This window comes from Otolemur garnettii, unplaced genomic scaffold (assembly GCF_000181295.1).
Source record: "Otolemur garnettii isolate 467f Iridium unplaced genomic scaffold, OtoGar3 scaffold00002, whole genome shotgun sequence".
Lineage (NCBI taxonomy): Eukaryota > Metazoa > Chordata > Mammalia > Primates > Galagidae > Otolemur > Otolemur garnettii.
This window is the reverse complement of record NW_003852397.1, coordinates 14719649-14743994: the sequence shown is the minus strand read 5'-3', so window position 1 is coordinate 14743994 and position 24346 is coordinate 14719649. Positions and strand designations below refer to the sequence as shown.

At 42.7% G+C, this 24346-nt stretch overlaps 1 protein-coding gene and 1 pseudogene across 3 annotated transcripts in view; one reads left to right on the top strand and one right to left on the bottom strand.

Moving 5' to 3' along the window:
- FAM184A (family with sequence similarity 184 member A) overlaps nt 1-24346 on the top strand; it is a 189048-nt gene that overhangs the window by 41977 nt on the left and 122725 nt on the right. Inside the window, exon 1 of one of the 3 annotated variants that reach the window (XM_003781631.2) lies at nt 22707-23313. The exons of the other annotated variants lie outside the window; for them this stretch is intronic. Within the exon in view, the coding sequence (XP_003781679.1) occupies nt 23158-23313 (156 nt within the window). The 5' untranslated portion in view covers nt 22707-23157. Of the gene's footprint in view, nt 1-22706; nt 23314-24346 lie in introns of those variants that run through there. 3 annotated transcript variants of the gene reach the window in all.
- On the bottom strand, nt 177-712 carry LOC100948027 (annotated as a pseudogene).

The window sequence follows — 24346 nt, the reverse complement described above, 5'->3', positions numbered from 1 at the left end:
TAAAATAGAGGTAACATTTTACCAGTGGACAAACGTCACGGAAGTGGAATCCCACTCGGATCTTCAGTGATTCAAGTGTGTATCCCACACAGTTGGGGCTGGTCAGTTTTAAGATAAAGTTCCTGCTCTGCACACGCTGTCCCCAGTCAAGTGTTTCCTCATCACTGTCCGTCAGCTCACACAGTGGGATAGCTGGCTGCTTGGTGATCCCACAGTGGTTCCTCTGGTCTTTGGCCATCTTTATGTAACCACTTATGCCCCATGCTTCGCTCCAGCTGTTCTTCACCAACCAGTACTTATGGTTGTCTAATTCTGCTTCTTCATATGCATAGCCCACCACCAGAACACCACGATCCACATCTTCACTGCAGCAGTTTGGCTCAAAATAAATGCCATCTTTATAGAACTAGAAGGAAAGACTCATGGCCTGTATCAGCACCAACATGATGGGCGCCACAGTTGCTACTGCCTTCATCAGGGCCTTCTCCTCCTTAGGAACGTCCACAAAGCTGGTGTCATTAGCAACAGAATACTCAGGCGTGTACTTGCAGGATTCATCCTTTGCATCATATGGATAGGATTCCTCAGAGTCCAGGCCTCCATTTTCCTTAATATACTGGAAGGCGTAGTCCGTTAGGCCACCATTGCCTTGAGGCCAAGAGCAGTCCACCAGGTTCTGCTCACCCACTGAGATAAGTCTGCCAGTGTTCATGGCCCTGGTGAAGCCAAGGCTCCCGTGGCCGTATTCCTAACCGTGCAGTTCATTTTCATGTTCTCCCACGCTGCTCGCCACCATCCTTCTTCATTCATGCCGTGTGGTCTGCTGTGTTTTGCCTTCCACTGATACCAGTGTGCATCTACCCTGCCATCCAATGTTGAAGCAGCTGAGGTTATTCCCACACAAAAGGCAGCCAGGATGAGTATAAGATTCATGTTTCAAAATCCCGCTCGCAGCTGCAAACGCGCACTCTGCAGACACGGGTCCAGGCTGCTGAGGTCAGCCGTTCTGGCCTGTTTATACTTTTTAATGCTTACCACAAATTAAGTGATAGTTCCTATTAGTTGACTCTTATTCTCACTTTGAGATAACAGATTTATCCCACCCCAATATGATACTCCTGTGAGAGCTGTGAATATCATTTTGGAAAAAGTTATTCCCAATTACCAATGTCTCTCTTCTTCCTGAGTCTTTCCCATTAACCATTACTTCTCAGAGATTTTTTTGTAGTGAATACATCAGAACCTGTGTAAGTTGACCACCCAAAGGACTGTAATGAATTGCTCAACATACATGTCCAGTCTATGAAAATTAGGTCATCTTAGGGAGGAGGTCAGTGTAGGGAGGTTCTACTATATTTGTATTTACAAAGTTTTAGCACTCTGAAATTCACCTCTGCTCCCAAACACTTCTTATGCCTTATGATTTTATTTATTGTTGTGACAACTTTGTATCATATCAGGTAATTACAATTAGTCCATTTTAGCACTGAGAAAACTGAGACACAAAAAGGTAAAGTTATTTGCCAAAGTCTACGTAGTTATTTAGTTTCAAAATTAAAATTATAGCCAAGTAATTAAGTAGATAGACTGAGTTTACTCTTAATAATTCATATGACCTCTAATTATAAAACTTAATAGCCTAATGGATAGCCAGCACTTGCCCTTTCAAAATCATAAGACTATGAAAGCAGATGAGAAGACAAAAGGTTCCACTCCAATAGCTTAGACAAATTATCATTTAATATGTTCTCTTTTTGAATAAGTCAGTTTGTTTTTTTTATAGCATTTCTCTTCCTGATAGTATCCAATTCACAAGTGACAGTTTTTAAAAAGCATGCAAAAAATCCAAAATAATTCTATGACCTTAAACAATAATGCAGGTTGTTTAAATATGGAATTGGTAACTTACTGACATTCAGCTCTTCTTGTCTGATACATTTTCTTTTTTTTTTTGAGACAGAGTCTTACCATGTCGCTCTTGGTAGAGTGCTGTTGCGTCACAACTCACAGCAATCTCAAACTTTTGGGCTCAAGTGAGTCTCTTGCCTCAGCCTCCCAAGCATCTGGGACTACAGGCACCTGCCACAACTCCTGGCTATTTTTTGTTGTCATTATTGGTTAGCTGGCCTGGGCTGGGCTCAAACCTGCCACCTTTGGCATATGTGGCTGGCACCAAAACCACTGGGCTTCAGGTGCTGAGCCTTCAAGTCTGATATTTTTAGATTAGTTACAAATAGTTAGTTGATTAGTTAAAATTAATGCTTGTCAACTAACCTATTATGCACCTTGGTAATAAATGTACTTGGCATTTGCTGTCCAAGTATAGATTATAACAAATTTCTAACAAAACAATTTTAACCTAGAATTTTGTATCCTGGTAATCTAAGCTTCAAAATTGATGGAGAGGCTTGGTGCCTGTGGCTCAAGTGGCTAAGGCACCTGCCACATACACCTAAGGTGGCAGGTTCGAATCTAGCCTGGCCCGCCAAACAACAATGATGGCTGCAACCAAAAAAATAGCCGGGCATTGTGGTGGGCGCCTGTGGTCCCAGCTACTTGGGAGACTGAGGCAGGAGACTCGCTTGAGCCCAGGAGTTGGAGGTTGCTGTGAGCTGTGATGCCACATCACTCTACCCAGGGGGATAGCTTGAGGCTCTGTCTCAAAAAAAAAAAAAAAAATGATGGAGAAATCAAATCTTTTGTGGATATACAAGCTTACTGACTATACCTGTTTGTAATCCATGTATTCTTTAAATAAACTTTATTTTTAGAATAATTTCTGGCTTATGGAAAAATTGTGATGATAGTACAGACAGTCCCCATATATCCCACACCCAGTTTCCCTTATAACATTTTATATTAGTATGACATGCAATTTACTGAAGTCCATACTTTATGCAGTTTCCCCTAGTTTTAACCTAAGGTCCTTTTTCCTGTTCCAGAGTGCCATCCAAGATTACTTTTAGTCATTATGTTTCTTTAGGCTTTTCTTAGCTGTGGTACTTTCTCAGATTTCCCATGGTTTTGATGACCTTGACAGTTTTAGGGAGTACTCATCAGTGATTTATAGAATGTTTCTCTACTGGTATTTTCCTCACATTTTTTTTCTCATAATTAGACTGGACTTATGGGTTTGGGGCAGGAAGATCACAGAGGTAAAGCACTATTTTCATCACATCATATCAAAAGTATGTGGTATCAGAATGACATTCCTGTTATCCTTGATGGCCTAGCTGAGGTAGCATTTGTCAGATTTTTTTCCCCTCTTTCCACAGTGCTCTTTGGAAAGAAGTCACTATTTGTAGCCCACACTTAGGGAGGGTCAAACCATTTATCTTTTATATATAAATGTAATGGAATTTATAATTTTGAAAGCATGCACTATTTTAATAAATCATCAAAGTTCTGGTTACTTTTGGCATCCTAAAACTTTATGCATTTAAGATCCTGTTCTTGGAATCCTTGTAAGGGCGGGCTTTGTGTGATACCATGGGAGACACAACCTCCCAGTTTTTTAGATTATTTTCTGAAGAGCTTTAGTCAGCTGCTATGTTGGACACAACAAATGCAAAGCTGAGACTTCATCCTTGCCCTCACAATGTTTGCGTTCCCATCCTAAAGATTCCACATCCTAAAAGTCAATACCATCCTCATTTCTCTTACTACGGTATTTGGAGTATTGGCAAATCCAAACATCTTTTAAAACTATCCTTGGCCAAGTATGGTGGCACACCCCTGTAGTCCTAGCCAGTTGGAAAGCAGGAGGATCGCTTGAGCCCAGGAGCTCAAGCCATGAATGTGGGGTGACAAAGCAACTCTCTATCTCAAAAAACCAAAAAGAAAAACTAACTATCCTTATGTTCTAATACAGGAAAACCTCCATAGTTGACCACCTCCTTAAATTGACCTAATTTTCAAGATAGGACATACACCACATATACATATCAGGAAAGTAGGCCTAGTTCCTTATGTTGATCACCTCAGTATGTTGACAAGTTTGTTACAGCCCCTTGGATGGCCAACTTAGAAATGGCCTACTATGTATAGCACAATGCATTATTACCAGGGAAAAGAATAAACATTCTTCCTTCTCTTTCTTGCTTCAGGAAAATATGGATATAATAGCTTGGAGCTGGAATTTCCCTGAATATTTTCCAATAAATGAATTGGACATATACATAATATTATGCACAATCTCCTACTTTTGTCCTGTTCCTCTACCATTATTAAAAGGACAACATCCACATGCCAGGTGTACCCTAATTCTCTTTCATCATGTAAGCTGTCTTTGGTTATAAGTTACCAAAATCCATCAGCTAAATTGGCTTAAATAATAGAAATGTATTAAGTTAGGAAATCCTGAGGTATTCAGTAAATAGGTTAGAGCTGATGCAGCTACTCGCCAGTGCCATCATGGATCCAGCTTCCTTCTGTCTCCCCACTCTACCAGTGCCAGTGTCCTGGCTTCCTGCTCAGATAGGTGGAGCAGTTCCAGGCATCATATACAGAAAAAGAAATGTCCAGAGGCAAAAAGGGACTACATCCTATCATAGGGAGCCCTTCCCAGAGGCCTTCACCTATCCTCTTCGTGGATAAGAACAAGGTCACTGGTGTTGAGGGGCCTAAGGAAGCCACACATGAACCCTTTCCCCTCCTCCTCCTCCCTTCCTCCTCCTCCCCTCCTGAGACAAAGACACAAAAGATCTGGTTTACTTCACCCCAGAGTTCATGCCACAGGACCCTATCTTTTTAGGCAAGCTATGGAATTTGCCCACTCTCTATGGCCCCATATAAAAGGGGTATCTAACTGCCCCTGGGCACAGACAGCAGCTTTGCACTACCCAGGTGGGTCACCTTCCCTTTTCAATACACCTGGCCTGAACATCTCTGCTTCAGTCTCATCTCTGGGCATCACCTGGACCATGTGCTCAGAAGCCAATCCTGGCAAAGGAATAGGAAAATCATAATTGACTCAGGCCAATTAGGATTGACCCCTGAGCTGGGGATTACACAAGAATCACATGCAGCACAGATAAATAGCTGAGCAAAAGTGGGATCCTGTTAAGGGAAAATAATGGGCAACTGGATCTTGGTTTATAGAAAACCAAGACCTGCTATATTCTCTTCATAGTATTTCCTGGCAGGTTTGGCAGACCTGAAAGACATTATAGGGTATCACTATTACCCTAGAGCATACAAAAACACATTTAAAAAAAATAAAATATTGATTTAACCCTGCTTTTATAGCTCATATTGTTTGCCTGTAAAGTTAATATTTTCTGTCTTAGTGATATTTTCAAAGTCACGATTTTCTCCAGGGTAACAGCTCTCTGTTTTCCTTGATACATATTGGCAGCTCAGTTTTATTATGGTTCTTATTTTCTAAGCCTGATTCTAAATAGGGATTATTTTAGGCACAGGCCTCTTTTCTCATGCCTTCTTGGTCTTTGGTCTATTATAATTTTAATACTTATTGGAGGGAATTAAAAATTCCACTAGCTGTTAGCCTATAGCAAATCCTGAGGGTGAATATCTTAAATTTATAATCAACTTGAGTCTGTTCATTGAAAATTAGACTTCCAATCTTCTGATGTGGGGAGAAAAACAATCTGCTGTTTGCTGCGTCCTGCCTGAACGACTGTTCCACCAGCTTCTTCCTAGCATTTCTCTATTTATAATGGATTTATATCCCTTATTAGTTAATTCTTTTTGTATTTAATGGAATATTCCTCGTCTTCTAAAATGTATCCCATGTGCGCCAGTTAGGGATATGAGGATGAGAGGTTCATATAAAGAACATTAATATCACTTGTACATACCATTTAAGCATTTTTAGTATATTACATCCCAAGCCTAGCCTAATTTGTGCTATTATAGGAGGCAAATGTGTGTATGGTGAGAAAAGTGCCAAGATTAGGATCATAAGAGCCTAGTTTGAACATCAGCAAGTTACTCGCTTTATGGCCTTATGAGGGACTATTTAATTTATATTGGCCATAGCTCTTTTATAGTAAGGAAAGGCTATGAATATTCATATCAAGGATTTTTGAGATTAACTGTGATAATTGATATAAAAGTGCATTGTGAGAAATGGGAGGCCTTATGGGGTACCACTGTTACCATAGAGCATACAAAAACATGTTTTTAAAAAATAAAACCATTAGTCAATACAGAGGAGGGGAAAGCTGAATTAGCAGATAGGTTTATTCGGACAAAATCTGCAAGTGGGTGATATCCATGCCCAGCTTATATCCCTGACCCCACCCTGGAGGTCACCTGTGTTTAGTCCAATGGCTTCTTACTCTAGGCATCTCTCTTCATGAGGGCTCCCAGGAAGTCAATTACCAGAGGGGGAAACTTCAACCAGTGATGGGCAGATAATGATGGGAATGTATTTTCCTCCTATTTCCTCTCTCCTGTTGGGACAATTTCAGACAAGTCCCACACAGTCTTGCAGAGGGTCCGCAGTGGAACTGATCCCCACCTGTCATGTCTACTGCACCATCTTGGGCCCTGTCTCCTCCATTTCTGGTTTCATTTCCCTTCTCCCTGATGATGCTTCCTGAAATCACCTCTGTGAAAGAAAAAACCAAACCCAGCTCTCCCACTATACTCTCACAACCCACCTCTGATACCAGATGTATGTGGATTTTTCTCTAACAGCAAACAAGCAATCAGTTCTGCAGTGGCTAACACTGGGCTGTCCTCCAACTCATTCCTGACACTGTCTACATCAGATCCCACAGGGGGCTCCGTCCCAGCTGACTGCCCCCTACTTATGCTATTTCAGAAGCACAACGCCAATCACAAGCCCCAGGTTGTTTTTACCTGTGCTTCTAACCACCCAGCTCCTCCTTGAGTTTGGTTAATTTTCTAGAGCAGCTCACAGAACTCAAGGAGACACTTACTTATGTTTACCAGTTTACTATAAAGAGTACTACAAAGGATACAGATAAGAAATACACAGAGCAAGGCATGTGAGAAGGGCTGCAGAGCTCCCGTGTCCTCTCAGGGTGCACCACCCTCCGCATCTTCAGCTATCCAAAAGCTCCCCACACCCTGTCCGCTGGGGCCTTTTATAGAGGCTCTGCTGGACAAGCATGACTGAAGCATGACAACCATGCAGAGATGTGAAGATGTAACTGTATAAAAGGGGTGAGATCAAATACTAACATACTGAGTGGTGAAACCCAGCAAGGTGGTCTGTTCAGATCCTTCTTGGCCTCTATGTACAGCTTTCCTTTTTCCAGGGTAAGGGGCAGGACCCCTTCCTAGGTGGAGGTCCTATGCCCTACCATCAGACAAGGTAACTCAGAGAAGTTTTTATGGACAGCTCCAAAGACAGAAATGTGGGGGAAGATTTCTGTTCTGGGAAGAGAAAGTAGTGGGCAAAAGGAGGGTAGGAGGGTAGAGAGAGAAGCTATTTCTGAGGCCTAAAGTGTCCTGACAACATTATTACAAAGGACTATCTTTCACCTTTATCACTCCGAAGCTGTTTTGAAGCAGCTTCAAGAACTAAGGGAAATACTTTACCAAAAGATATGCTTCTTGCTTTTAGTCACTTAGGAAATAACTAGGGTTACGGGAGTTATGAACCAGGAACCATGGACAAAAGCCAATACATGTACCTCATAATATCACAACCTCCTAAATAAATTGTTTGCACCCCAATCCTTGTCTCAGAATCTGCCTTTCAGTGAAAGCTAATGACAGACATTTTTCATTTTTTAAATTCAGTTATTTTTCTAGGTCTGATGGTTCCCACTTTATTTGAGTCTTAGCTTTCAATTGTTCTTTTTATAGAGGGAACATGAGAAATTGGAGAGTAGAATGGGAAGAAGGAAGAGGAAAGAGGTGGGGAATTGAAAGCTCAGCTCTTCTCCTTAAGTGAATAACGTTTGTTGAGAAAGGAAGTAGCACTTTTTAAGTGCAAATAAAACCAGTCATGAGGCAGAGGTGAGAGAGAACAGTGTGAACCATTAGATGGAAGATCATGTCGTCATTGCTCTGACCCCAATATTCCTTTTTGGACAGAATTTTTCTAAATCTGGACTCTTCACATTACTGCCTCTTCCGGCCCCACACTTCGTACTTTCTGAATTCCTCTTTCTTACCCACATTTCTTATCCCCCAGGAGACACAATAAAATCTTTAAATGAGAAAAGGTAAGCTTCAAGCAGGCCTGTGCAGAATGTACTGCCTTGTCTCTAAGTTCTGAACTTGGATGGGTGCCTGGAGACCAAGCCACGTCTACCAATGCCAGGGACAAGCCTGGACCTGAAAGGAGCCGGTGGGGAGGGGGGGAGTGGTTACTGAAGAGGTAAGGGAAACAAAGGGACAGCCAAACATTTATCCACAGGGCTGTCCCTCCCAGGCCAAATCTTAGCCTACACCAACAATAAGACTAATAATATTCTCAAGCATTATCCTTTTTCTTTTCTTTCTAGTCCTTTAGAGTATTGCAAAGTACTACTTCAAAAATCTGAGAATCTTAGAAGTTTTATAGCTTAAGAGAACTCCAGGGGCAGAAAGCAAATGTCCTGAGAGATGAGGCAGTAAAGACAGCAGGTGGAGGAGATGGTTATCAAGCCGTGGACCCAGAATACACAGTAGGGACCCTTTTTCCCCTGCAACCCAAGGCCACCACCTCAAAGGGGTGAATTTTTGGTCTATAGTATGAAGAGTTCTTCTCAAATGACACAAGAGTTGCTTTGAGGAGAGATGTAATCAGACCGGCTAAAATACAAATAAGAATCATGCCAAAGTCCACAGTGAGGGAAGAACTCACTGTGAAAAAGAAACCCAGAAAAGTCACCACCTTGCTACTTCAACCATTGCTCCCTAGAGCCCAAGAGGGATGGCAGATGGACCAGAAGTTCACAAAAGAACAGAGGAACCTATATTATTTCTCATCTAGATATTTTAGTATCTTCTCTGTGAAACACACCCAGATAGTATCCTGAAAGGCAGAGCAAAATTCTTTCTTTTGGCCACCAGAACTTAGGGCCAGGAGCAAGAGATTGGCCAGCTAACAAAAATACAACTGACAGAACATCACCAGCTCCTCTTGCTAAGATCTTTCTGATTCCACCGGCACCAGCTTTATGAAATGCATGTGGATTGTCTCGAGAGACGAAAGTTGTCTGGCTGAGAATAGATAGGGCTTGTCATTAGGGTTCCCAGCCAGGAAGCGATGGGCACACTTAATTAAAGGAGCCCAGAAGCCCACTGACTGGTTTGTGGGGTGGCTCTTGTGGTGAAGCAGCTGCACCACAGTCTCCCATCCCATCTCTGCCTTTTGCTGCAGCTGTAGGGACTTTCCCATGCACAGAGTCCCACTGCTGGTGTCCCTTGCATCTCTCTGACTTTCTTTCTCAAGCCTTTCTCTGAAGCAGGGAGAGCTTATGATACAGGTGGTGCAGGGCAAGCCCAAAGTGTAGGGAAGAAATGCTCTCCTGCCGTCCAGGGGAATCCTCACCCAACAGGGTGTGGAAATCTGGGATACATCCTGCAGCCCACTGTGCTTTGTAGGGACAATTCTCCTGTATTCCACATGGCTCCTCCGAGGATTCCAGAAGGCCTGAGCCCAGTTGCCCACAGTGGTACTTAGCTCAGTAACGCATCCTTTTTGACTTTTCCATCTGCCTTCCCACCTTGGAGTCATCTGGCAAACCATACCCGAACTCCAGTCGTTACCCCAGGCTCTGCTTTTGGGTGGTCAGTAACACTGGATGAACTCTGAGAAAGCAGGCCCTCAGGACAGTATTCTGGAAATGGTTTGTTCACCAGTCAGGCGGAAACAAAAACTCCAGTGCTGGTGGCAATTGTGGTGTTGATAACCTCCGGCATAATTGTCAAACTCTCACCTGCAGTGGGCAGGATGCAGGTGAAGGTGGAGCTTTGCTTACATATTAATAATATCTCTAATCTTCCAAAGAAAAGGGGCAATGGCAATTTTAAGAGTAGTGGCTGGTTTTTGTGAACTACCTTAAAAGCTCAAGGAATACTTTAAAGACAAAGACAAGTTCAGTTCAGCCAACTATCAACTCACGGCATTCTAAGAAAGTCAGAAATCCTCCTTGACAGCAAGTAAAGAAACCCTGCAGCAAAACGGCGGTCTGTACTGAAACTCAGGCTCAGAATTTAATGTTGGGGTGGCAACAGAGACTGGACGGCACTTCTCGGATATGAAAGGTCTATGCTAAAGTCACAACTCTGATAGAGAAAGAGAGGGACCCTGGGGCTTGGGGTGAAGACATCTCTGAGAACATGGATTGAGGACCTCACCTGCATGCCGTTGCTGTGGAAGCCTAGAGGACAGCAGCCTTCCCTTACCTAGAGAGGATGAAAACCTCCCAAAGTTGAACATCCTGCAAAACGATGCTCATCCTCCTTGGGCTACCCTCTTCTGGCTTCCCTAAATCCTTGCAGACTGATGCTTGTTGAGTTCTAGCATATCATACAGTCTCTGCTGTGGGAAGAAATAACTTACTGAAGGAATGACAGAACAATTCTGACAAGATAGATCTATGGGACTAAACTGGAAGGTGGAAGGGGTTTGTGGATATAAGCTAGTGTAGGCTGGCATTCTAGAGGACTCAAATGGGAGAAGGACCCGGACTTAGCCCCTACCCTCCTCCTCCCCTGCTCTGCAGGCCTGGGGGGAGGGGAGTCAGAATCTTCAGCAGACTAGATGAGGAGCAAGACTGGGAAACATCTGCATAGAAATCAACCTCCTAGTGGAAACAGGATATCAACAAAGTTAGAAAGCAGCTGATGAATACCCCAAACCATAGCTACCCAACCTGTGGGCTGTAACTCTCCCTCATTAAAACTCTGCCATACTGTCCTTTAATCTGTAGTTTAGTGCTCCACTGTCCTTCACCCTGATAGCTTTCTTCCTTGAACAAAAGAGTGCCTGTTTAGTTGAAACAGGAGACTGAAACCTTCTCACTTTTTTACTTTGTATATGCACGCCCCCCAAGCCCCAATAAAAAGGCCTTGAGAATTTGGCTCCAGGCAGCACCTCTCTCCCTTGTTAAAGGCTGATATGGTGTCATGTCTCTGGGTCATGAAAAAGAAACTGTGTGTGTGAATTTATTGCACCTTCCATCCCTTTGTCTGGGTAGTCGGGTAAGTCTCTGCTTGGGGAACTCCCAGTCCACCATGCAGCAGCTCCATCCCATCTGGGCTGCTGCTACAGGTGTTAATTGAATAGGGTGGTGGGATATAAGGCTGAGTAGGGGAGTGTTTAATGTTTTGAACATTCTCTCTTGACTCAAGGTTTAGAATCCTGTCCTAACACACTGCGAAGATGGTGCCTTGAAACTTGGACATGACAATGATGGTGAGATGCCAGAACTGTCTTCAAGTATTAGGAAACCAGCCAGAAGTCTCAAGGAGGTGGGCATAATAGAATGAGGTTCTTAAGTGAGACCCATTGCCTGATTATGTTTCCCACAATACTCCATTCAGTAGGACAATAAGATATGTACTAGCAGTTCTTAAAAGGCCAGAGTTCTCTGTGAATCAGGGTTCACAGAAGAAAATGCTGCCATAGAATTGTGCTTCCTAGAGCCAATGAGAATGAATTCCATGAATTTAGAGTCCAGGCCACTGCATATAAACATCAAAGGCCAGACAGGCATAATTAGTTTGATGGGCAACAAGACTAGAGGAGTAACCAGGGTGCTGGGCCCTGAGGGATTTGGGGGTAATGGCTAACAGATATTTGCAATCCTAGGAATGACATAGACAGGCAGCCTATAGAAGTATTACTTGACTTCAACAATCAGAAAAAAATCAAAAACAGGTGAGCAGCAGGCTAGGCCTGGCAACCACAACAGAAAAGCGTCATCCTCTGTTGAGTTTCTGAATCAGTTATCAGACCCAGAGCCCAATGACTGAAGGGGAAGCCTGATGCCCTTGAGGAAAGACCCTACAATCCCATCATAAATATATGATTAGTTCTGTCCCCAAAGAGACCTATGACTATTTAAGCAGACTTTTCAAGGGCTGTTAGATATGGGATCTAAGGTGAGACTTACAACAGGGACCCCAATATTATCATGACCCCATTAATAAAGTAGGGGTTCAATGAGGCCAAAGAATAAATGAAATCTTGGCACAAACTATCTCCAATGGGTTTACAGGCCATCTTGTGGTTGTTGCCCCCAGCCCTGAGTGCATAAATGGATGGATATTATTAGTTGTTGAATTTTATATTCCTAATACTTAGAGATACTGTACAAGTTTGGTCTCTTTCAATTTGGAGGCCAGCAGATATGACATGGGAGATACTGCTCCAACCCATTTAATGGGTAGCTCAGAAATTTGACTGTTTCAAGTGGGACCTAAAGCAAGAGAAAATTCTGCAGTAGGTTCAGGCAATGGTGCAAGCTTCCTTATTGCTGGACTATATGATACAACAGATTCAATGGTACCAGAGGTATCCAGCAGAGGAGTGGCAGCTCAGAGCCCTAGGATTCTGAGCCAAGGCATTCCTTGTGCTATAGAGAACTCATTGAAAAGTAGTTTCTGATATACTCCAGGGTCCTGTGAGAGACTTAGTGCCTGATCAGGGAATATCAATTAATTGCAATCAGAGATGCCCACTTCAAACTGTGTATTGTCCAATCTTCTCAGTTCCAGCTATAATCATCATATGATGGAAATGATCCATATAGGATTAGGCCTGAGCAAGCAAGTCCAGAGGGCCCAAGCAAGTTTCACAAACAGATGACCAGGTTCCCAAGTCAACAACCCATGTTGTGCCACTGCTTCTCCATCAGTCCACACCTATGGCCTCAGAAGACCTCTCTGTGACCAAAATTATCTAAGCCTGTTTGTTTGTTTGTTTAAATATCTTCTTTAAAGTTTTATTACAGAATTAATGTAAGGTACACTTTTAAAATTTAGGGACTATACTCAAGTAAAAATAAAAACTACTCACAGTCTCTCAACCATATATAACTCTATACATATTATGGTGTTTACCTAGTTTTTTTTTTACGTACACATAAACATACATAGAGAGGGGATCCTTCTAAGTCTAGGGTTTGTGATTTTTTCTTAAGACAGAGTCTAACCCTAAGCCTGTTTCTTTATTTTTATTTTTTAATTTTACCTATTTATTTGAGGTAAGATCTTGCTCTGTCACCCTAGTGTAGAATGCAGTGGCATTATCATAGCTCACTACAACCTCAAATTCCTGGGCTCAAGCGATCCTCCTGCCTTAGCTTCCCACAGTGCTCAATTATAGGCATGAACCACCATGCCCACAGGCCTGCTTTAAACATGGACTGACTCAGTATGTTGGTTTAAGCAAAAGTGGTCTGCTGGTACACTATACTCCACTCACAGAGAGCCCCTAAAAGAAGTGGTAAGAAAAAAATCCTCATAGTAGGCACAGATTTGGACAGTACACTTGATATATGAAGAAAGAACTAGCCTGATGTGAGGATGTATATATTCTCCTGTGCAGTGGAGCTCTAACTGGCCAGCTGCTAGAATGAGCAAGATTATAATACTGAGTATAAAGAGTTGAGAGTTGTGTGGATCAGCAGTGGGGTCACTGAGGTTTGCAGGCCTTCAATCTCAGTTAGGCTTGGTTTCTGAGTTCCCTGAAGATAAAGGAAAATAAATAATTTTTAAAAAAGCTGTGTGAATAGAAGTAGAGAATAGAACAGTGGTTACTAGAGGCTGGGCAGGGTAAGGGGGCATGGAGTAGTCAGGAGAGGACCACTAAAGAACAGTGAGACAGGAGGAATACATTGTAGTGTTCTATAGCACTGTAGGATGATTATAATTAACAAGTATTTGTTGCATATTGTCAAATAGCCAGAAGAGTAGATTTTGAATGTTCTCTATGCAAATGATAAATGTTTGAGGCAAGGGGTATGGTAATTATACATTATATGCTTATAATGAAATATCACACTGTTCCACAGATATGCAGAATTTTTATGTGTCAGTTAATAATAGTAGGTCAGCATAGTGGTTCATGCCAGTAATACCAGCACTCCTGCTTGAGCTCAGGAGTTTGAGACAAGCCTGAGGAAAAGTGAGACCCCATCGCTACTAAAAATGGAAAAATTAGCCAGGCATTGTGGTGGGAGCGTATAGTCCAGCTACTCAGGAGGCTGAGGCAGGAGGAGTACTTGAGCCCAGGAGGAGAGGTTGCAGTGAGCTATGATGACACAACTGCCCTCTAGCTGTGTGACGGAGTGAGATTTTGTCTCAAAAAAGAAAATGTAAAATAATACTAATGAAAAAGCAAAAAAAATGATAGTCTTGTAGCTATATTTATGAGAGTATATCTTCATGTCCACTGGAAAGCATTCACACTGAGGAGGCTTAACAACAAGGTAGACAGGATGCTCCTTGGGTAAATGTCAGCCAGCCTCTATTCCTGGTATTCCAATGCCAGTGCAATGGTTCATGAATGTAGCAGCTTTGTTGGCAGATACAGAGGCCATGCAAGACCCTAATGGTATTGATTTGCTCTCACCAAGCTGACATAGCTACTGCTTCTATAGAAGTTCTGTCTTGTCAGCAGCAAAGACCAATAATGAGTATTCAATAGAGTGCCAACCCTCAAGGACACCAGCCAGATGCTTGGTGGCAAATTGATCGCATCAGAGCCCTTACACTCCCTCCCTCCAGAAGTGGGAGTGATTCATCCTTACTGGAATTACTTCCTATTCTGGATTTGTTTGTTCTCTTTGCCCAGAGTGTCGCTTCTGGGATTATTATCTGAGAGCTTGAGGAATGCTTTACTTACTGACATGGTATCCTGCATAGCATTACTTTGGACCAAAGGACCCACAGTAAAGGAGGTATGACAAGACTACATGGGCACAAGGCTGTGGGACCCACTGTTCTTACCACATACCGTGTTATAGATGAGTTGCTGGTCTGAAAGAATGTTAGAATGAACCATTAACAGGCTCAGTTAGCTAGGGAACATCATTCTGTATAGTTGAGAGTTGTCCTATAGGATGTGGTATATGCCTTGAGCCAATGAGCAATATACATGATGCTGTGTCTCCCATAGTTAGTATACATGAGTCTGGAAGCCAAGGTGGAGAAATAGAAATGGTGCCTCTTACCATCATGGCAAGTTTGTGCTTCCTATTTCCACATTTTTAGGTTCTGTTAGACTATGTGTCCTCATTACTATTGGGTATGGTAGGGAAAAAATAATTTCCATTAGGGGAGACATTAAAGGTCTCACAAAACCTATAGCTATAATGTCTACATGTTCCCTTTGGCTCTTTATGCCAAAGGACTAGTAGAAAAAGGCATTCTTTAATACTGGTAGAGAAATAGATCCTGATTATCATGAGGTCCTAAGTTTCTTGCTAAATAAGAGAAGTATAGAGGGGTATTTCCAGACTCAAAAGATTCACTGGGATTCCCCTTATTCTTCTATGCCTGACAAAAGCACTGAATAATAAATTATAGCAACCTCAGTTTAACACAGGCATGCCAAGCTAAGGCTTGGATTTCTCAAGGATGAAGGCTCAGATCTTCCCACCAAGCTAATAACTTAAATCCACTTACATCAGCTGAATTGCTCATCAAGGGTAAGGAAAATCTAGAATGAGCTGTAAAAATCTAGAAAAGACTTGATGAATATCAATTATGGCATTTGGAGCAGTTGCAGCAGGGGACATCTGCTTGCTATACTAACTCTCTTGTCTGAATTCTTTTGAGAATTAGCAGCTAGTAATAACCTTAAGGAGTTGGTGACAGAATGAATTTCATATAGGGCAAAAGTGGATCTGAAAGGTTCAAGGGATACAGACTGTAGGAGATACTTTTGATGTCCCCATGACACTTCTTTGGATTTCAGCTGCAAAGGTGCTGGACAGTTCCTGTACATACCACAGTCCCCCAGCTGCATCTCTCTGCAGACAGAGTGGCTAAGATGACTGAACAACTAAACAAGGGAGTTAAGTCCCCTGAAAGCCACCCTTAACCAATGAATGAGGGCAGTGAGTGGGTATATGTTGGCCTTTTGCCCTTGGGAAGGAAAATTCTGAGATTTCTCAGTGCACAATTCCTCAGAGAGTCCCTATAGGGATTAAGTCCCAAGTGAACAAAATGACAGCTAACTAAATAATTGTTCAATGGCTTTTCCTTCTCATCTCTTTCAGCATCTTGTGGTTCAAGATCACCTAGCCAGTAAACTACCTGACTGAGTCCCTGCTTTCAGAAGAACCCAAGGTAGATGAATAAACCAGTTGACTGCTGGTTGATCGCAATGTTTATAAAAAGAGTTGACCTTGTTTATAAAGTAAAAGTTAATAACAGTTTTGGCAGAGAAAGGGGAGTTAACTAAAAGTTGGAAACAAACATTTGTTGTGCATTTATCATATATCAAGCATTTTAGAAGGTATTTAATACCATTACTGTTCTGATTGATGACCAAAATGAGTCTTTTAAACTCAGGGAAGGAACAGAAAAAAGAGAAAGCACTTAACAAGAAATTGAAAAATGATAGTCAAACTCTTTTATAATGATGTCTATAGCCATCTGGATTAACCATTTATCTAAAGAAATCTACCTTATTTAGGCGTATCTTGTGTACCATACTTTGGTAAGTGTTAGGAAGTGAGGGTTGCAGCATGACTGATGCATGGTATAGATCCAGAGACATATAACAAAATCCTGCTCTAAAAAATGAAGTAATTCACCATGTACCATGTGAAAAATATCAGAAGCCCTCAAAATCACTGTCCTCATTTTACAGTTGAAGAAAAAGAGGTAGCTTAATGCTGTCACCAGACCCTGAATCTCAAGATTCTAATTCCCTTTCCATTATCCATGGAGACTCACACCAAGAGAATAGTTGTCATTTGGAAAGTGTTTAACTCAAAGTACTTCTGCATCTGTGAGAAGTTTTACACAAAGCTGTTGTATTTATTGGCTCCATCGGAGTTCACTTGCTTGTACATGTGCATACAGTCTATATTGATTCTGAGTCCCTTATGCTATTAAGCCTTGTAGCATGGCCTTAGATTGAGTCCATTCAATACTGAATCTTCCTAAGAGGCATAACACTGTGGTGCAAAACAAAAGAGAGATCTCAAAAGTAAGTAAGTACCTTGGAGATCACCTCGCCAATCACAAGAGGGACTTTTGTAGATATTAGTATCATTCTTGATTAATGGTCTAACTTGAACTCATGATTTTTCTAACTTGAATAAGAAGACAGAGGATAGAAAAAAGAAGAAGAAAATTTCCCCCTCATCTTCTCTCTTTCAAACTTTATATCCAGATGTCCTCAGTGGCTAATAAATGCCTCAGGTAGGAAGTGACTGTCTCACTTCCATGAGGGAAGCACTCAATAAATGCCCATTGATTGATGGAATAGTGTTCTCTGATTGTCTGTTCTCTGGATTGGATTTCCTATAAGTGCCCAGGATATCTTTCATTGATGAAAGCTGTGTCCACTTTTTAAAAATGTGGTAAAACATATATAACATACAATTTACCACTTTAACCATTTTTAAATGTATAATTCAGTATATAAGTACATTTATATTGCTGTACAACCATCACCATCACCCATCTCTAGAACTTTACAATCTTCCCCAAATGAAACTATATGCCCATTAAATAGAAACTCTTCATTTTTTCCTACCTCCAGCTCCTGGCAACCACTATTCTATTTTCTGTATCTGTGAACTTGACCACTCTTGATATTTCCTATGTAAGTGAAACAATACAGTACTTTTCCTTTGGTAACTGGCTTATCTCACTTAGCATAATGCCTTTAATACTCATCCATGTTGTATATACCACATTCGGTTTATCGATTCATCTGCCAATGAAATGGACCCAAGTTGCTTCTATCTTTTGGCTAAAGTGGAATAATGCTGTTGTGATTAGTGGTGTGCAAATATCTTTTCAAGCCCTCACTTTCAATTCCTTTGTGTATATACCAAGAGGTAGAATTGCTACGGTTTTCCACCTTGGCTATGCCATTTTACATTCCCACCAGCAGTGTACAAGAGTTCCAATTTTTACCCATAATACTTGTCATTTTCTGTTTTGTTTTGTTTTTATGAGAGTAGACACCCTAATGGATGTGAAGTGGTATACCACTATCTACCACTTCCCTAATGATTAGCAATGTTGAGCATCTTTCTTTTGTATCTTCTTTAGAGACATGACCATGGAAGTCCTTTGTCTCTTTTTTAATTGGGTTGTTTCATTTTGCGAGTTCTTTATATATTCTAGATGTTAGTCCCTTACCAGATATATGATCTACACATATTTTCTCACATTTCATGGGCTGCGTTTTACTCTTTACTCTCTTGATAGTGTCCTTCGAAGCATAAAAGGTTTTGATTTTGAAGTCCTATTTACGTATTTTTTTCCTTTGTTGCCTATTGATACACTAGCTTTTCAACTCACATCTCAAGAATTTTAATTCTTTTTCTTCTTTTTTTTAAAGAATTTTAATTCTTAACTTTAAGTGCTACTGCCTGAGGTTAATTTCTGGGGCCTAAAATACATAACAATCTGGGGGGTAAAATATGTAAGTGAACTTTACGTGTTTCACCCTGATTCATACGTCAATGGGTCCATTGACAGAAGAATTGATAAACAGAATGTGGTATATACAACATGGATGAGTATTAAAGGCATTATGCTAAATGAGATAAACCAGTTACCAAAGGGAAAAAAATTATATTATTTCATTTACAAAAATATAAAACATATATATATATTTTTTTTTTTTTTTTGAGACAGTCTCATTTTGTCACCCTTGGCAGAGTGCCATGGCATCACAGCTCACAGCAATCTCGAACTCTGGTGCCTGAGTGATCATCTTGCTTCTGCCTCCTGAGTAGCTGGGACTACAGGTGCTTGCCACACTGCCCTGATATTTTTAGAGATGGAGTCTCTCTCTCTCTTGCTCAGGCTGGTCTTGAACTCGGTGAGCTCAGGCAATCCACACACTTGGGCTTCCCAGAGTGCTAGGATTAAAGGCATGAACCACCGTGTCTGGCCCAAAGAATGTTATTTTTATAAAATTATAGTAAATTTTATAACTATGTTATTACTTGCTAAGAGAGGCCCAAGAAGTCATGCAAATTTAGTTAGCTTCATATTAATCAGCTTTTGTAGCCACCACCATCACGTTCATTTCCCCCTCCCATTATTTCTAACAATTCCAAAAGTATATATAAATATTAATTAAAATATTAGTATATGGAAGTATTAGTATAAAGGTATGTCTTGACAAAGAATACATATATCAAAACCAAGATGCTCCTATAGCTTTTATTTACTAAATCAGAAAGAACCAGGATTTAAAATGTCTAATCATAATTCTATCACTAATTGGTTTTGCAAATCTGGCAACTAAACCTTTCTGATTTTCATTATCTATAAAATATGAGGTCTGGACCTGAAGTTCCATTTCAGCTCTAATAGTAATTCTTTTTATTTCCAGCTCATTTTTCCATCTGCTCTCAGGGCTTCTTCCTCTGTACTACCTCCACCTTGCTATGCCAAAGTTCTGCTTTGCAATAAGTCCATTTCATTGTTCCTTGAACCTGATGCTTCCATCCTTTAGTTATGACTGTTCCTCAAAGAGAAGTTCTAAAATGTCACAGATAACCTACCTAAACTGATGCCTCTTTTCACATACCCATGACTTCTGGCCTCCTCTTGGAAGCAATATTTACTTTCTACCATTGTATTCTAATTGGATTAGTATATTGCCTCACCCATTCTATATCCCACGGAGACGTCCCACAGGCACCTCTTCTGCAACAAACTGATCATCTTCCCCAACCTCCCCCTCCTTCTCTATTCCCTGTCTCAGGTGGAGCTCTTGACAGCTCTCTCTTCCTCAGCCTCCATGTCTTGTTTTACCTTACGGATATTTCATAAAATCTCTCTCTTTCTATTCTCATTGCCATATTTTGGGTCAGTGGTTCATTGTCTCTGACCTGAGTTAAGTGCAATAGCTTTATTACTAGTCTCTTTGCAATAAAGTTGCCTCTGAAATCTATTTCCCACAGTCACAAGAATTATGTAACTTAAATGCAAATCTGGTTATTTCATTAGCTTGCTGAAAGCCCTTCAGTGGCTCACAGTTGCCTTCATAACATAGTTCTTTCTGATCTGTTTGTCAAGGCAGATAAGCCCTACCTCCCCGAGTGTTCTTGGTACCTGCTCTACCTCATGTTCTGACATCCCATTCAAACTTTGCTCTAGCCATACTGTACCACTTGCTGTTCCCCAAACAGGTCGAGTTCTCATCTCATCTCCAGGACTTGTCCCTTGCTATCTACAGAGCTTATAGTCTACCTTCCTACCCCCTTTATCTGAAAAAACTCATCCATCCCCTGGGAATACATTGAAGAATTACCTTTTTGTGTGTGTGAAGACGTCTCTAACACCCCGAGGCTAAGCCTTCTTGGAGTTCCTTTCACACGTACCCCACTGTGCAGCACCTTACTCTCTACTTGTCTGTCTTCTCCATGAGATTACTAATTTCTTCAGGACAGAAACTGCTTCTTAGTCATCACCCCAGCCTATGCACCTGGAACAATGGCAGTCAATAAATATTTCTGCATAAACGATCTCATGAGAGAAGCAGGTACTAAATACAGATTTCTTACCTAACTAGTTTCCATCCTTTTTTCTCCTATTGTACATCTCCTTTACTAGATTTTTTAAAACGTGAGAGTCTAGGTGATGGGGTTATGGGTATATAGTACCAGCTGAGCAGTACCCAAATCTGAAAATCCAGAATGCTGCAAAATCTGAAGATTTTTGAGTACCAACATGACACTCAAAGGAAAGGCTCATTGGAAATAAAAAAAAAAAGCAAAAATCTGAACACATTTGGCTCCAAGCCAAATGGATAAGAAATACTCAACCTGTGTATCATTCATTATGTTTCTATTAATGCTTACAATTAAATAGAATTTTATATCCAGTGACATGTTTTATCCCATTGCAGTAGAGTAAAAATGTTAAATTCATGGAATCATAGGTGTCTTTTGAGCATACAGTAGGACTTAGGAAAAGGCTCCTTTAGGGCTTTCTGTAGAGGGATGGCAGAAACTCTTGTGATGGGTGTCAGAGTGAATTATCAGTGTACTGGGTCATAACTTCTGACTCCCAAGTCAGAGCTGGAAGATGATAGTGCCTCTGTCTCTTTTCAGAGGAAGCACTTTACCAGTGAACGGGGTTGGTGACTCAGCTGAGGCTACACACTGGTCTCCTTATTTCCACCCCCATTCTCTTTCCACTGTACCATAGTAGACCAAAATAAAATCACCTTCTTTGTCCTAGCAAGACTTGGCTATACTAATTTAGGGAAACACAGTGAGCCTTTTGAGAATGTTTTGGCTTGGCATATAAAGAACATGAAAATTCTAAAATGATTGTAATCAACATGCCTAGAATTTGCTAAAATAACACTAGCTCCTAATTCTCTTTATTTAATCATTTGTGCTTAAGAAGGTAGCAAAATTTGTCATGATATTCCTTTCTGGCCATCTATTCTATTCAGAACCCTAGAATTAGACAACTTTTTTTCTGGAAGGTCTGTTAGAGGGGGACTGACTACCTAGCATCTGGGAAAAGATATTGCCAATTCAGGCATCTTTTCTGGAATTCCAACAGATCTGGAAGCATTTCAGGATGCTATTAAATCTTCTCTTGTTTGGATTTTGTTACATTAAGACACTTTGTTAATTTGACCCTGTTTAATTTGTTAACATTCTCAGATTCACATGATGGCTTGAAGTAGGGGAATTCATTTCTACAAAACTGCATGGAGATCAGATTTTTTTTTTAAAACAGGTACAATTCTACAATTTTAAATTTGTATTATCATTTCCCTAAAATGGCTCATTTACTTCAACACAGAATACAAATTAAACAAAATCATTTGACCCGCAGGAGAGGGGTGTTAATCAGTAGGGAGCAACACATTTAGGGAGGTGAAAATGCACAAGGAATGACAATTTTTGGCCCAGCTTCAAATCCCTAAGGACCTGATGTCCTGTTGTACCATATTTTCCCCCTTTACTTTCACGCCAACCCTATTATTGATTTCCTGCCAACTAGATTTCATATATTTGTCTCGGGTTCCATTGGATTGTAGAAAAGTAGGCATGCTGTCCCGTACCCACTGATCGAAGAGATGTGTTCCCCCCACACAGACGCACTTGGCACTGATTTAGCGGCAGTCCCCTGGCACACAGTAGACGGGCCTAAAACAATGTAACAATCCTTCGGGTGAGTTTGGAAGGAAGGGTCAGGACAGGGATTACCCCACTCGCTAATGCACTGCCCGTCTCTGGTGCGGGGGTCAGCTTCGGAAGGGAACTGGATCTGAGCTTGTCTGCCTTGTTGGAGAAGAGCCACTTCTTAGGGACCTGTACACACGAGTTTGCACGTGGAAAGGGCGTGTAAACCGCGGTCCCATCGTCTCTGGCAGGATTTTTTGCATACGGCCGCACGCCTGCCACTCAAGCTGGCGGCCGGCCCCTGAACTCCAGAGTCCCGGCCACAGCGGGCAGCCCCGCGCAGCGCCGCCCCGGGGCGCTCTAAGCCGGGCGCCCGGCCGGCCGCGGGCGTGCGGGGCGGCGCGGCGGCGCGGGGCGGGGCTCCACTGCGGGGAAATGACGTCGCCGCCCCCGCGCGTTCCGCGGGCAGCGCGCCCCGGTAACGGCGGCTCCCGCGTCCTCCCCATGTCCCCGCCTTCTCCGGCTGCGGCCCGCCCCGTCTCCTCCTCCCTCCGCAGCGTCGGCGGCTGCCGTCTCGCCTGGCCCCGAGTGCCGGCTGCGAGCCGGACCCGCGCTGCTCTCGACGTCCCCGGCCCGCGCGGGCTGAGCTGAGGGCGAGAGCGGGCCCGGCCCCGGGGCGCCGCCGCTGGACCCCAGGCGTCCGCCCCGCGCCGTTGTCCCCGCGGCCTCTGGCCGGCTGGACCGTCCCGTCGCTGGAAAGGGGTGACCGGGGGGTCGCGGGCGGGCGGGCGCCCGCTGCCTGGGCCGGGGGGCGCCGGGTGTCGGGTCGGGAAGCGGCCGCCCCGACTTCTGCCTCCCAGACGTCGCTGCTTCGCGGGCCATCCCCAGAGCGTGGGGACAGGTGCCCCGGCTGGGGTCTGTCGGGAAGATGGCGACCCCGGGCATGAGCTGGCAGCACCACTATTACGGCGGGGCAGCCAAATTCGCGCCCTCACCGGCCGCCGCGCAGCTGGCCGGGCACAGCATGGACTACAGCCAGGAGATGCACATGAAAATGAGCAAGAAAATCGCCCAGCTCACCAAGGTAAGGGGCGCGGGGGCGCGGGCCGCGCGGGGCTCACCTGCCTGGCGCGCCCGGCCGCGGGGCGAGTTGAATGGGGCTCGCGGGGAGAAGCAACAGCCGGAGGAGACTTAGCTCCCAAACCCTCCAACTTCGGTGGAACGCTGTCTAGTGAATTTAAACTAGGCAGCACAGCCGCACGGCTGGGCTTAAGGGACTTGCACCTCCTTGCCCTTTCGGAGTAAGCCAGCACACAACAAATTGGGGTTTGTTTTCTTTATTCCACAATAACAACTCACTTTGTAGCTCTCCTGCGTCTGCCAACGCTCCGCGAGGCATCACTCACCTGTACAGTACCGTATTTACCTAATACGACCCGAATCTTCGGAATTAATCAGTATCTTTTCTTGGGTACTTAATTAAAAGGAGAATAAACTTTCCCAGGAATGTAAGGGAGTAAAACATACCTTGCATGCTATTTGGGGGGATGTAATGAGTCATTGCTCATCCTGACAAAATGTCAAACTAGGGCTTATTAGATGAATCACACAGCGAATGCGTTTGGGTATATGTTTCAGTCTATCAAATGATGGTTTTCAAAGAGCAGACAGCCTGCAGATTTGGCCACGTGTAGTTTAGGATGCTACCTACGTTAGTGAGCTTTTCTTCTATTTTTAGTCATGTTGATAATGAGAAGGAGTTGGTGTCTGTGAAGCAGAATCAGTTCAGATGCAGTGGATTGCCCTGTTGGGATCTCAGCGGCGTCTAGCAGTAAAGACAAGTGATTTGTGATTGCTAGAAGTTAGTAGAGGCGGTGTACCTTGAAGTATTTTCAGTCTGCTAACCACTTGCTAGGTAAAGAGAGGTGGGGGTTACTGCGAGGTCTGGCTAAAGGTTTCAACAGTCTAACTTAACTCCAGAAATTCTGATTGTGTAATTCCATTACTAGTTGGCACTTCTCAGGGAGTAATGTAAGACATCAGACTTGGAACAGAGGAAAGGAGGGAAATGGGAATGAAAAAGGGATGAAAAGAGGTTAGGAAGATTTTGGTAAGAA